The sequence below is a fragment of the Limulus polyphemus genome, unplaced genomic scaffold, assembly GCF_000517525.1.
Source record: "Limulus polyphemus unplaced genomic scaffold, Limulus_polyphemus-2.1.2 Scaffold18, whole genome shotgun sequence".
NCBI classification, from domain to species: domain Eukaryota; kingdom Metazoa; phylum Arthropoda; class Merostomata; order Xiphosura; family Limulidae; genus Limulus; species Limulus polyphemus.
The window spans coordinates 436,199-448,732 of NW_013665628.1; the positions used below are offsets into that span (position 1 = coordinate 436,199).

The 12,534-nt window shown below is 32.3% G+C and overlaps 1 protein-coding gene across 1 annotated transcript in view; it reads left to right on the plus strand.

Annotated features, from left to right (window-relative positions):
- LOC106457691 overlaps positions 1-12,534 on the plus strand; it is a 48,872-nt gene that overhangs the window by 26,054 nt on the left and 10,284 nt on the right. Inside the window, exon 3 of the mRNA XM_013917138.2 lies at positions 8,498-8,722. Within this exon, the coding sequence (XP_013772592.2) occupies positions 8,498-8,722 (225 nt within the window). The remainder of the gene's footprint in view (positions 1-8,497; positions 8,723-12,534) is intronic.

Below are 12,534 nucleotides of genomic sequence, written 5' to 3' on the forward strand. Positions count from 1 at the left end.
CACAAAAGTTTGTCTTCAAAGTAAGGGTGCGTCTTATATTCCGAAAAATACGGTATTTTGTAAGTTGGGACAGAATGTCGACCTTCGTTAAAACACTGTAGTATTATATATATTGTTACTTATATTGTTGTAAAATTAGTAATTTTCTCACGATTGATATTCAGAGATTTGACTGTCGACACTTTTTTTCAAGACAAATCACACATTTTAGCCATGTGTCTTTTTCAGATGCTAGCTCTACAGAATATTCAAGTAACTGTTTTGTATTAAAAATATAAATAAATGAAAACAGATCTTCTGTTTTGAGATTGTGTGTTAAATATATACTGCATGACTAACTGTATCTTAGGAAAGGCACTATATTCAGCTGTTTTGTAAATTATCACACATAATGGACATTTTGCAAAGAAACAACTTTTAGTGTCAGATTTAAACAAAATATAACTATTGCACTACGTTTTAGTTTTACAATTGTACTAACGTTACAACTGATTGTCAAGTTCACCTAGAAAAACAACGTGTGAAGTATTTAAAGATTTATATATGGTGACAGAAAAAATGTGGCATTCGTTTATAAATATTGCCGTTGTGATATGGGTATCAGATATTTATGTATGCTTATAAAGCAAAATGGTCGTTTTGTGTCTGTCTGTCTGTCTTTCACACCTATATAGTTTTTGACATATCTTAACTAATCTTGGTAGTAATCCTTAGGGCCCTGGAGAGTGACTTAATGGGGTCAAAGTTCGAATCTGACCCCCTATATTACTCTCTAGGGGCTCCTTTGTATACCCCCCCCCCATGCTATCATACTGATCTACACCAAACTTTGAAGGCACCCTTAAGACATCCTGGAGAGTAAAGCAGATGGTCTTACTTTTGTATCTAACCCCCCTCTTTTCATTTTACTTTGTTCACTGTCTGTGTGTATGTCTGCTTTTCAAACTCTCTGTTTTTGACAGATTTCAACTAAACTTTGCATGTACCCTTACCCCCTCTCGTGTGACTTGGATGTTTGGAGTTGACCCTGTATGTTGTCACCCCCTTGGATCCACAATGTGTTTCTCCTACTATATTATTGGTCTCTACCAAACTTAGAAGACACATGGGGTGAGGTCGGCGTTTGGATCTTTCCCGCTCTTTAAACGGGTAAGTCAGCTAATATTTAAAGATATAAGAGCAACATTTTCTCTCTCAATCATATTTACGCATTTAATGATTTTTCATAATTCACAAGGTTTTTAGTTAGCGATTTCAGAAACCTTTTAATGTTTCTGCCCATGGAACTTACAGCCAATAAAAGACAAGAACAATTTGATATTGGGAATAAAAACGTATGTGTGTGTATGTGAAATATATATATATAATGAAATGAGTAGCTCCAATAATATTAATTATCAGACAAAATCCAAACGCTGATGTTAAACTAGCCAGCAAACAGGGAAAAGCGATTACGGGTATAGAGTTGAGTCTTAACTCCAACTGCCCTTCACTGTAGGTAGCCAGTTGTGGGAAGGCAGTTACCCTTAAACGTTCTTATAGTTCCTAAAGTAGAAATGAAACTACCCTTAATTGGTTTTCTGTTTGCTGGCTAGTTTAATATCAGAGTTTGGTTTTTTCGGATAGATGGGATATCCCCAACGCATTTGGGAGCTATTACCACAGGCGTTATCCGTTATGACTTTAAGATGACAACTAGGACTGACAATGGGAACTCTACCAAAATCTTTTTAAAGCTTATTCTACATTTAACAGCTTTTAAATAGCTCATTTGCAGCTTTTTCTAATTTCAGACACGTGACTGATTATGGCGCTGTCAAAGCATGAGGTGGTCGAGTTACTTCTAACATGTATAGAATTACAAGGACAGCATGTAGAATACATTGTGTGAAATTCGTTAAAGTGCCTATGATTCCAGACTTTTCGAACAACCTGTATAATGTAGGAGAAAACATATCATACCTTAATATACAGAGGAATATAGTGTAAGAATGTTCAGGTAATTACACGTATTGTAATGCCAACATCATACAAGGATGAAAAAACTGGGTAAAAAGGAAGGTGAAAGAGACCTGTTTTTATATGTGTTTGTATTTTGTACTTACCAAATTTATTGTAGACAGATCTACGATTGAGTATACAGGGTGGTGAAATGTTGTAACCATTATGATTTTTAGCCACGGCATTGCGGCTCATAGAACGGTTCTGAGTTTTTTTGTTTTGTTTTAAGTACAAACTTTTAGCTCGTAGCTCGGTCATCTCTTGACAAATGTGAGAGCTTGTCATACTTTTGAACTCAGGAGGTCAAATCCTTTCGATTGATGTATTCGACCACGCTCAAGTCTTACAGTTTAATTTTCTCTAATCCTGTCTAAAATAACTTCAATTTGAGGGTAGGTTGGTAAGAGATCTTGACGAGTAATAAAATCGAATCGGGTATACGCGCGCCCCACACTTGGTATTGCTGGCGCACAAAATTTAATACTATAAAACACAGTGCGTATCTGCTTGTCTGTCTCTCGGTCACGCAATGATGTCATATCAACTTATTACGTAATTTAAGTAGTTTGGCTTCCCGTTACTTAGAAGCGAGTAGTCTACGACTGATAGAAAATTAAAGATATATTTAGACTGAAATGTACAAAAAATGCACTTTTTTTCGCACTGTGAAAACGTATCTTTGTTAAATCGCCGAGTTACGTCAGAAAGGATGTAAATATACTTTAGTAGACATTTTATATAACATATTAAAGGCTTATCAAAGTTTTAGAAAGTCGTACAATAATATTAGAAGATTATTTATTGATAGTATTAAATGTGGTAAGGTTTAGCCCTAACTGAACTAAAGCAAAAAACGTACACAAGTTACAGTGTTAATTTATCTCTTTATCGAATATAGGCCGTACTTAATAAAGGTTTAGCAAATGTTAGGACTACGACAAGTGGACTTTTAGATTTCGGTGTCTACGATTATAATTCTTTTGTATTACTCTAGAAATCCTATACTTAAAGAGGTACTGTAGTAATAAAGATACTAATTTGTCCGTTAACATAGCTAATAAAAAGAAGAAAAAATTCTCTTAGATTAATTTGCTCTAATCCTGCTTAAAATAATTGCAAGTGCCGCGGTTATTGAGTATTCCCTCTTGTTTTTTAAGTCACACGTTTTAGAAATGTGCATCTTTGACACAATAATACAACAGGATCGTTTCCAGACATTATTGTAAAGCTAATGACATCACAGCCAATTATTTTAACAAAGCAAGACGAGACAATTAGAGAAATACAAACATGACTTAGGAAAATAATAGTAACGGAGGGACTTGGAAATGAAATATCGCTATGGTTGTGCGACTTTTGCGCAATCGTATGTATTTCAGCGCTATAAATGGGGTGGGATACCACCCCCATTCTTTTTTAGATGGCCCGAAACCATCCCGCTACGTTTTGTTATAATAAATAAAGAACACGCACGAAAAACGAGAAATATAGTAGCCAGCGTCAAACTTACACTAACCATCCCACTATTTTTTGTTATAATAAATAAAGAACACGCACGAAAAACGAGAAATATAGTAGCTAGCGTCAAAACTTACACTAACCATCCCACTATTTTTTGTTATAATAAATAAAGAACACACACGAAAAATAAGAAATATAGTAGCTAGCGTCAAAACTTACACTAACCACCCCTCTTCCTCCATTCCCCCTCTTAAACTTTAAAGCACTGATGTATATATAGATTTTTTTACATTCCTACAAACATCTATGCTAGATACAAAAATGTGTACGGTTACAAAATTCGTGATATAAAACATCAAAATTAAATAATCGGGCAAATTATTATTAGAACACATAAGGTAAAAAATAATTAATGAAAAACATGGGTAGATGACGCCTCACTCGAAACACCTACAGACACCTTCTTTTGATCTCAGTTAATATAAGATGTTTCTATCGAAAACGGCTTCGGATACTTTCAATTATAGTATAGTTTCACCTTAATGTGGATGTGGTATATTTGGAAGTGAAATGCCGTTTTAGTTTATCATGAGCCACGATAGTGGTTCATAATAGGGATCGCAAGGAATTGCACAAAACGTTCAGGCAAAATGCACGCTAAACAGCAAATATTCAGTTCAAACAACATTTTAAAACATTTACTATTGACTGCTAAGGCTATACAAATAAAAATTCACAAAAAATATGTGCATGCTAGACTTACAAGGAAAGAAAATATGCTCAAAGCGGCCTGTTTGTAATTCTTCCTAATTATTCTCTTGCCAGCCTAAAGCAAAAACGGTTGGTATATTGCACCCAAACTTTTTCTAGAATATTAAATAAGGTACTGCACAGGTTGTATTGGTATTGAAAAGTCGATTTCTTTGTTCTATATTTTACATAAGCTAAAAGACATCATAATCCTAGTGTAAACGATGTTATCATTATCCCTTGAAGTTAGCTTTCTTACAAATATCTAGTGTTCCTTTGAAAAGCGTAAGTACAGGATAAAACAGGAATTACCAGCCAATAATTGGTGAACATTAGATGAATGTTACATATAGATACAATATGCTTAGTACACTATACAATTGGTGTCTTTAGGGAGCCAACCCCTATGTAAGGAGTAAAAAAAAAATCAATACACATAATATTAAATTTTATTACACATATTCATAGAATAATTAATGTAAAATATGCGAAGATTTATCTAAAGCGATGTTTTAAACGTATATGTTTTATATAAAAAGGCTGCTTTTCTATTGGTAAAAATTTGTACGCCTTTAGTGGGGGTTGAGTCCTAGTCTAGCCATATATTTGCCCATTATTATGCATTATATACAGAGAATTTAGTTACGCAGAAACGATAAACGCTCACTGTATTCTCAAACAAATATCCATGACAATCTCCAGCTGCAGCTTAACATTTTACACCTCGAACTAATGCGATCAAATAGTTAATAGCTACAGTAAATCATCATGAACGGTATCAGCTAGCTACTAGCCACGTTTATTATGATCACAATGTATAAAGTTAACTGTCATATTAAAAAATCCTTTTCCCATACTTGAGCTTAAAAACCCAGTAAACAAGATAAATAACAAATTGGGAATTTAAAAACCTGCGAATAGGGATTGTAAAAAAAGTCTAGAGATACTGTAAACATTATTTACTCAAATTACATACCCCTATTTTGGCTTCATGCTGTTACCTAGGGTTACATTTGATTGAGTCAAAATAAGGGTTTGTAGTTTGAGTAACTAATATCTACAATATATTCAGCGCTGTTTCCTAACTTTTTTACGATCCATATTCGTAGGTTTTTAAATTCCCGATTTTTTTCACTTATCTTGTGTACAATGTTTCAATAGGGTGCCTCCTGCTTTTCGCTCTTTTCCATTGGTTATTGATGTTAATTTAATCGGGAATGTAGAGATTTCTGCTGTATAGTTTTAGTTGATAAACTGTATTCTTTTTAGACATAGTTCTGAAAGTTTTTTACTGTAGGTTATAATTTTAAGATTTCATATTTGAATAGTATACAACACTAATACACCATACCTTAGTGTAGGTTTTATAACCAACCGTATTTTAGCTCTTACCACAAGGGCGTACTGTGATAAGGGATTTTCACGCGGAATCTAATCGTATGTGATTTGTAGGACCATTCTTCAATAATATATACAATAAATCAGTAAAATGAATTTTTTATATTTTGTAAAATTTCAGAATATTTCCTGGTTTGTGGGAATACAAAATGCCTTGTCGCGAAGGGGTCAATTTGCTTTGAATTATACCTTGCTAATTACTTAATGATATAACATATTAGTATTATGTTTTCTTTACACAATTCCAATTTACTATACTTTAATATCTTATAAAATGATCAAAACAAAGTATGTGGGGGCAAGTTAGAGTTATGTTTTTATCTTTTCAACGTATTGTTAATGGTTAGGGCCCTCGACTCGCAGTCTGCGGTTCGCAGGTTCGAACCCCAGTCCCAACAAACATGCTCGCCCTTTCAGCCGTGTCTGTATTATAATTTTACGGTCAGTTCCACTATTATTTGTCAGAAGAGTTGGCGGTGGGTGATGATGACTAGCTGCCTTCCATCTAGGTTTTCACTGCTAAAGTAGGGACGGCTAGCGCAGATAGTCCTCGTGTGTCTTAGCGTTAAATTCAACACAAACCAAACCAAAACGTAGTTAGAACTCGCGTATATGAACTGAACAATGCGTTCATTAAAATTAGTGCTTTTTTATTTCACCATTAGTCCTGAAAAAAGAAAAAGATTAACTGAAAACTCGTGTCATTTATTTTACAAAAAGAAATTACTTTCGATTTCGGAAAAAAGAGAGTAATAGTTGAATATTAATTAGAGTGGGCCGAAAGTTACTATACTGTATGGAATATACGGTTGGTACCAAAGAAAATATTTCGATGACAATTGAAAGAAATTGTTGTTTCTTTCAAAGTAATAGTTAGAAATTAAACATGTTCCAAATAAATTAAAATAACTACACAGTCGTTTTTGCCCAACCCTGTATACCAATATTTAGACTAGTTTTCATCAGGGTACAATGTAGTATAAAAACTTGGTCGCTCTTTTTAAATATTAATGGAAAGAATTAAACCGAGTAACCTCGTGACAACCCATACGAGACAACAATCAAATTGTTAGGTTAAAACTATGAACAGTACTAGTATTGCCAGAGTGGGTGTTTTTCTTCCGCAGTTTTCAAATTGATTGGGCCATGGACGATTTAAGGAGCAATAAATTGTGCAACTTTTAAATACTTCAACTTCTCACAGAGAAAACCAGTATAACTAAGAGTAATTTAATTTATTATTAACATTTCGACAAGTGTAATGAAGTAGTCATCAGGCTATACCCGAGGGACAATCATAATCACGCACATTGTTGCTGATAGCCAGTTATAACCACTGAAATTTAAACTGCTAATTGTACGCTGAAGACTAACCCTAAGGTCAATGTGATTATCGTAAATTAAGTCTATAGGTGGGGGCAGCACAATCGATGCTTGAAACAAAGAGCACTGATGCATCACAATGTTGGATCTTGAGCGCTCAGATTCCTTAAAGTACAGTACGAAGGCGAAAAGAAACAACTTTTTATTTTTTACCGGGAAAAGAAGTTTATAAGGAAGTTGAGCCCAATATAAGTAGTAACGAATGTGAATTTTTTATTTAAATATTAAAATCCAGATCACAACAAAAACAAGAATAAAACTTATCCCACCCCCAAAATTCAATATTAAAAATCATGATAGACCCTTCTTTCAGAGATGACCACCCCCTAAATATGATTCAAAAATTGATCTAAGGATCTTGTTTTGGTTTCGTAGTAATTTGGTTGGCATAATTATATCTTTATTGATGTAATTTGTAAATATAGGTCTAACAAATGGAGTTCTTAAAAAATGTTAGTTTTCAATAAAGGGTACCACTTTTAATATAAAAAAACATTACAGTTTATATCAACATAATCCGAAAACTTTTCCCTTGCAGTACTTCCAAAAAAAAATCCCTTTTTCGGAAAATATTCACTTTTTCTAAATGTTTTCAATGAGATATGAATACTACTTTTAGAAAGTAGGGCGGCGTTTATGCTAGTATATATAAATTGCACATAGAAGTTAGCTTAGATTACGAATTGTTTATCTTAAACTGCAAAGTTACTCTTGGCGCTCAATATATTGTTATTGTACGTTTGTCTTCGCTACGGTTATATCTCTGAAATCACAGTAACTGTTTGCATACATATTTTGAGAGTGAATGTATTAATTGTTTATTGTTTTATGAGAAATCAAATTATTTCTTTATTCATAATTAAACTGTTTCTTGTCCGTGTTGTCTAACGTTTCTCTGGCATACGTAATCACTAACCTGATGTTTTGCGTTGCGTCTGCTCAAAAGTTAGTTTTATTTTCTGTTGAACAATTTCTCATGCCAGCAGACTATTTTTAATAGTTTTGCGTTCTTTCAGAAAAGAAAAAAAAACTTAAGAATTAATTTCTTTACTTGTAAACACATTATAAAAGCATTCGTAGCGATATGTATAAAACTCCAGTTACATATATACGTCACAATTTCGACATAAATACACTTGACGTTTTCATATTGTTAGGTTACCTGTACCTGGAAAAACAGACGTGTGTGAGTGAGTGCTAAACTGATGACGTGTTAGTCATATGACTATCGAATATCCTCTTTCTCGAGTATAATAAGTAAAAAGAGAAAACTGTTGGTAGTCTGGAACTGGAGTAGGTGGTGGTTTTAACTCCGTATCTGTCAGGTTTCCTAAGAACACAAAACCGGCTCTAGGTTGCTTTGTTCTCACAGCATATATCGTGTTGAACGGTACTGAAGTTACGCAAGTGTATCGTATAGCAAATATTACAACGTGCACTGAAGGTAAGGTGGAATTGAAGTGTTATTTCTCACACATTTTCTTGTTATTTGCAACTTGTATAGTATCAACGGACGGAGATCAGCAGCTCAAGCAATGCAGAAACTTTGGGAGGACATTCTGATAACAAAAGCACCAAATCTAGCGACAGTGTCGGGGTTCATTCTCCCTCAGACAAGTGTTTTCTTCTCTCCCAAGATTTCTCACGCACCTCAAAATCAGAGATGGCCATCCCAGCACCTGTTTATTTCCTTTTAAGGGAACATGCAAAATCTCTAGTTGCCATTAAGGTATGTTAATTTTTTTCTTAATAATATTTTGATTAGTATATTATATATGTATATATATATTGTAATCTGAAGAACAATACAAATCCATTCTTTTTGGTAGTTGACTGTTATTTTAATATCAAAACTTTAACCATTAAATCGTTTTGAAACCTGCAGTCTGAGTAAACTGAAAAGGAGAAACAAGACCAGAGGTTTGTTTGGGATGTTTGTGCAAACTGGAGAAAAGGGTCCATCTACCAAAGCCCAAGGGAACATCACACTGACAATGACAGAAGTTTATATACGTATATTGTATGAAATCGTGTTTAAATCGGAAAGAACTCTAGGTTTACAGGTTATAGCAGCAACAACAACAACAACAAAAAAAAAAAAAAACGCACTGAAAATCAGGTGAAGTTATTACCTTTGAGAGAACAATAAGAATTTTGAAACTTTCAAAATAGAACATATTGTTGTTGTTACTTATATCTACAGTGTGCAGTTTCTCAGGAGGGATTTTATTTTTCGTTAATATACTATGAAATAAAATGGTTTCTGAATTGTTTTTACATTAACTTGTACCTATTCACTTAGCACCAAAGGTATCGATCCTGGGTGGCAAACAAAAAAAGAAATAGTTATTCATAAAAAATGTGTTTTGCTTGTCATTGCATCTGCTGATGAGTGCTAATACACACATGCTTAGTCATTTTCTTAAAAGTTGTACAACAGATTCTACACTAGACTTTGAACTAGGTCATTATTGAGAGAGTGTAACATACAACATCTGATTTGACTGTATTCGCAACTTAACACACTTGTACATAAAACTTAAACTTGATATCTGGGGGAAAAATAACTTTGACATCCAGAAAAGTTTTTGGTGAGGTAGCTCTTGCCAACCAAGGATCAACATCCTTGCTTAGCACCATTGTATTTTTACAAATAGTTTTGTAAGTTAAAAATAACCTGAGCATATTGTTTTATTTATGATGCTGGAGAAATTTATTGCATAGTTTATATACAAACACACATAAGACATTTTTAATATATATATATATCTGTGTGTGTGTGTGGATTCATTTTTAGACTGACTAACAGAAAAGTTCATATATTGCTAGAAATGCTGAAATAATATTCATGCTAATAGGTGTGCTAAAATTTATATATGTCTGCAGTACTAGTGAGAGGGAGGGGGAGGGGGGGGGGCTATGACTGGGTGATAGCAGAGCATTGAAACATGAGTCACTGGCACTATCTTTGATCTGACAAACACCCTAACAGCTACAGAGTTAGAAAGCTAGGTACATGTACATTGGGTAAATGGAAATTTAAACACAGAAAAATTGATAAGAGATAAAAAATATCAAATAAGAAATTGCTTTGTTTTTTTACCAAGATTTTGATTTTTTAATGCTTTCATAAAATGTTGTACATTTTCCCATTTGATCCATACAGTGAATTATTACATTAAAAATCTCGGTCTTTACCTGTGTTCCTGTTTTTTTGTATCATTTGCAGCAGATTGCCTTGTAAACATACTTTTAAGATTTATATGTTTTTTCAGAGCTACAGCTTAATAAAGGTAGAAAATTAGAGATTGGTTATCTATACTTGTATATTTATTTTTTATAAGGAACTTTTCTACACATTTACATAGTAGGTTCAGTGTAGTTCTAAACAGGTTTATTTAAGCGTATCATTTGCTTGGTCATCTTACAAGTAGCAAACAAGCTAATGTATCAAACCTGTTTTTAATTCCTTTGTCTTTTGGAAGTAACTTTAATTGGATTTGTATCAACTTCAGACATGAAATGTAGTTTAATTTTACATGACTCATTGTTCAAGAAAGTTAAAGCTCTGTTAGCTTGTTTGGCTTCCTAGAAAACATCCTGTAATGAAAAATGAGAGGTAGGGTAACATTTTATTCTACGTAAAACAATTTAGGCTTAGTGATAAGTTGCATTTCTTATTTGAATTAAAATTACTCTGTTTGACACTTAAAGACTTCCAGCATTTTACTCCAGAAAGAAAATTAGTCATTAAATAATTTGTAAATAACAATAAAACAAAAAGAAAATGCATTTAAAATAACTGTGTACATATTTCTACAATATTTTCAGCTATGTTTCAACATTAACAGTTCAGTACACTCAGATATAAAGGTAATTTTATTGCAATTATTTAACAGTGTGGTTAAAACAAAATCAGTCACTTACCTGATACAACATAATGTTAGCATCTTTCATGTAAATTACTTGTACTCCAGATTTCAGCTTATCAAACGATTTTGGAAAAGATGCATAAAATAATTTCTGTGGGAAGTTTTCATGTGGAGCTTAACAATTGAGCTAATACAAAATGCAAGGAATCATGGATGTAGAAGAATTCCATAACCTTTCAAGTGTTGCTTGTGAACTTAAATACTAATTTCTACTCTTAAAATGCTACTTGCTAAATACTTGTAAAATATCATAAAATTTATTTGTCATACTAGTCTATATGCTAGTATCACTTTTTCTTATTTCATCATGAGAAAACTGTAAATTCTGTTATTATTAGCAATAACTTTATTCTTAACGGAATGCCTGATACTATAGTTAAGCCAATGATTTGGTCCGTTTCACCTATTACGGTATTTGCAATCCAAGTAGTACTACTGATGTATAAACATACTTTCAACAGTATCTTTGTTTTTGTTTTGCCTAAAGCAATCTTAGGAATTATATCCTTATTTTTGTTTTAGTTGCCCTCAAGTCTGTTTTTAAAGAGTATAATAATTTCACAGTAAGATCACATGCACATGATACATCTAAAGTTCATGCTGTACAGAAATGAAGTGGGTAATGTGGAAAGCAAAACAAAAAGTTTCCATAAAGTATTTGAACTGCTATCACCATTGAAAAAAATTAATTTAATTAGTAACTAAGAAAACTAATGAAACCATCAAACACCATGAAATAGTTCAAGAACATTTTTCAAACACTAACATTTAAATAAATAAAAATAAGAAACCTGATACCTTGGGTGTTTTCTGAAAGTAGATTTTCCTTCTTCAGGTCTGTCTTTCAAAGGTATTTGAGTTGTTTTTTTTTTACTTTTGATTAATATCATTTTTGATTCTATGTGATATATTGTTTTTCTTGAATGTATCTCCATTGGAGGAGCATAAATTCAATTCAGGCTATTAAGGATAAGTTATTAATAATAATAAATTTTTTTATGTGAATTTAAAAATAAAAATTTTAAATCATTTATTAAATCTCGTACATTTCTGAAACCTACATTGTGGTTACTTTTAAACAGTATGATAAAATAAAATATTAGAATATAAAAGTTACAAATGTTTCAGGTAGCATCACTTATGTGAATAATTTATCCTGTATTGTTTTGTTTTTTTCAAATATTCAGGTGAATTTGAAATATACTGAGTATAAGAATGGTGCATGCTGTCTATCCTTTTATAACAAAGATTTATTTTTGTTACATAAAATTAACTGAAATGTTAGAAGTACATGTCTCAGCGTATTGAATAATATATACACATATATTAACATATATATATATATATGTATAATATATATATATATATATAATAAGAAGAAAGTAATTGAGAATTGAAATTATCTATTATACTTCCATTATGGTATGTACCACATTTTTCAGTGTATAAGATGCACTTTTTTACCCTAAAATTTGATGTCAAAATCTCCTTGCAGCCTATACACCGAAGGTATGCATAATATATATGTATATATATATATATATATATATATATAGTATAATAAACAACTACAGTAGTAGTAAACTAATTAATTTAAATACGCCTATGA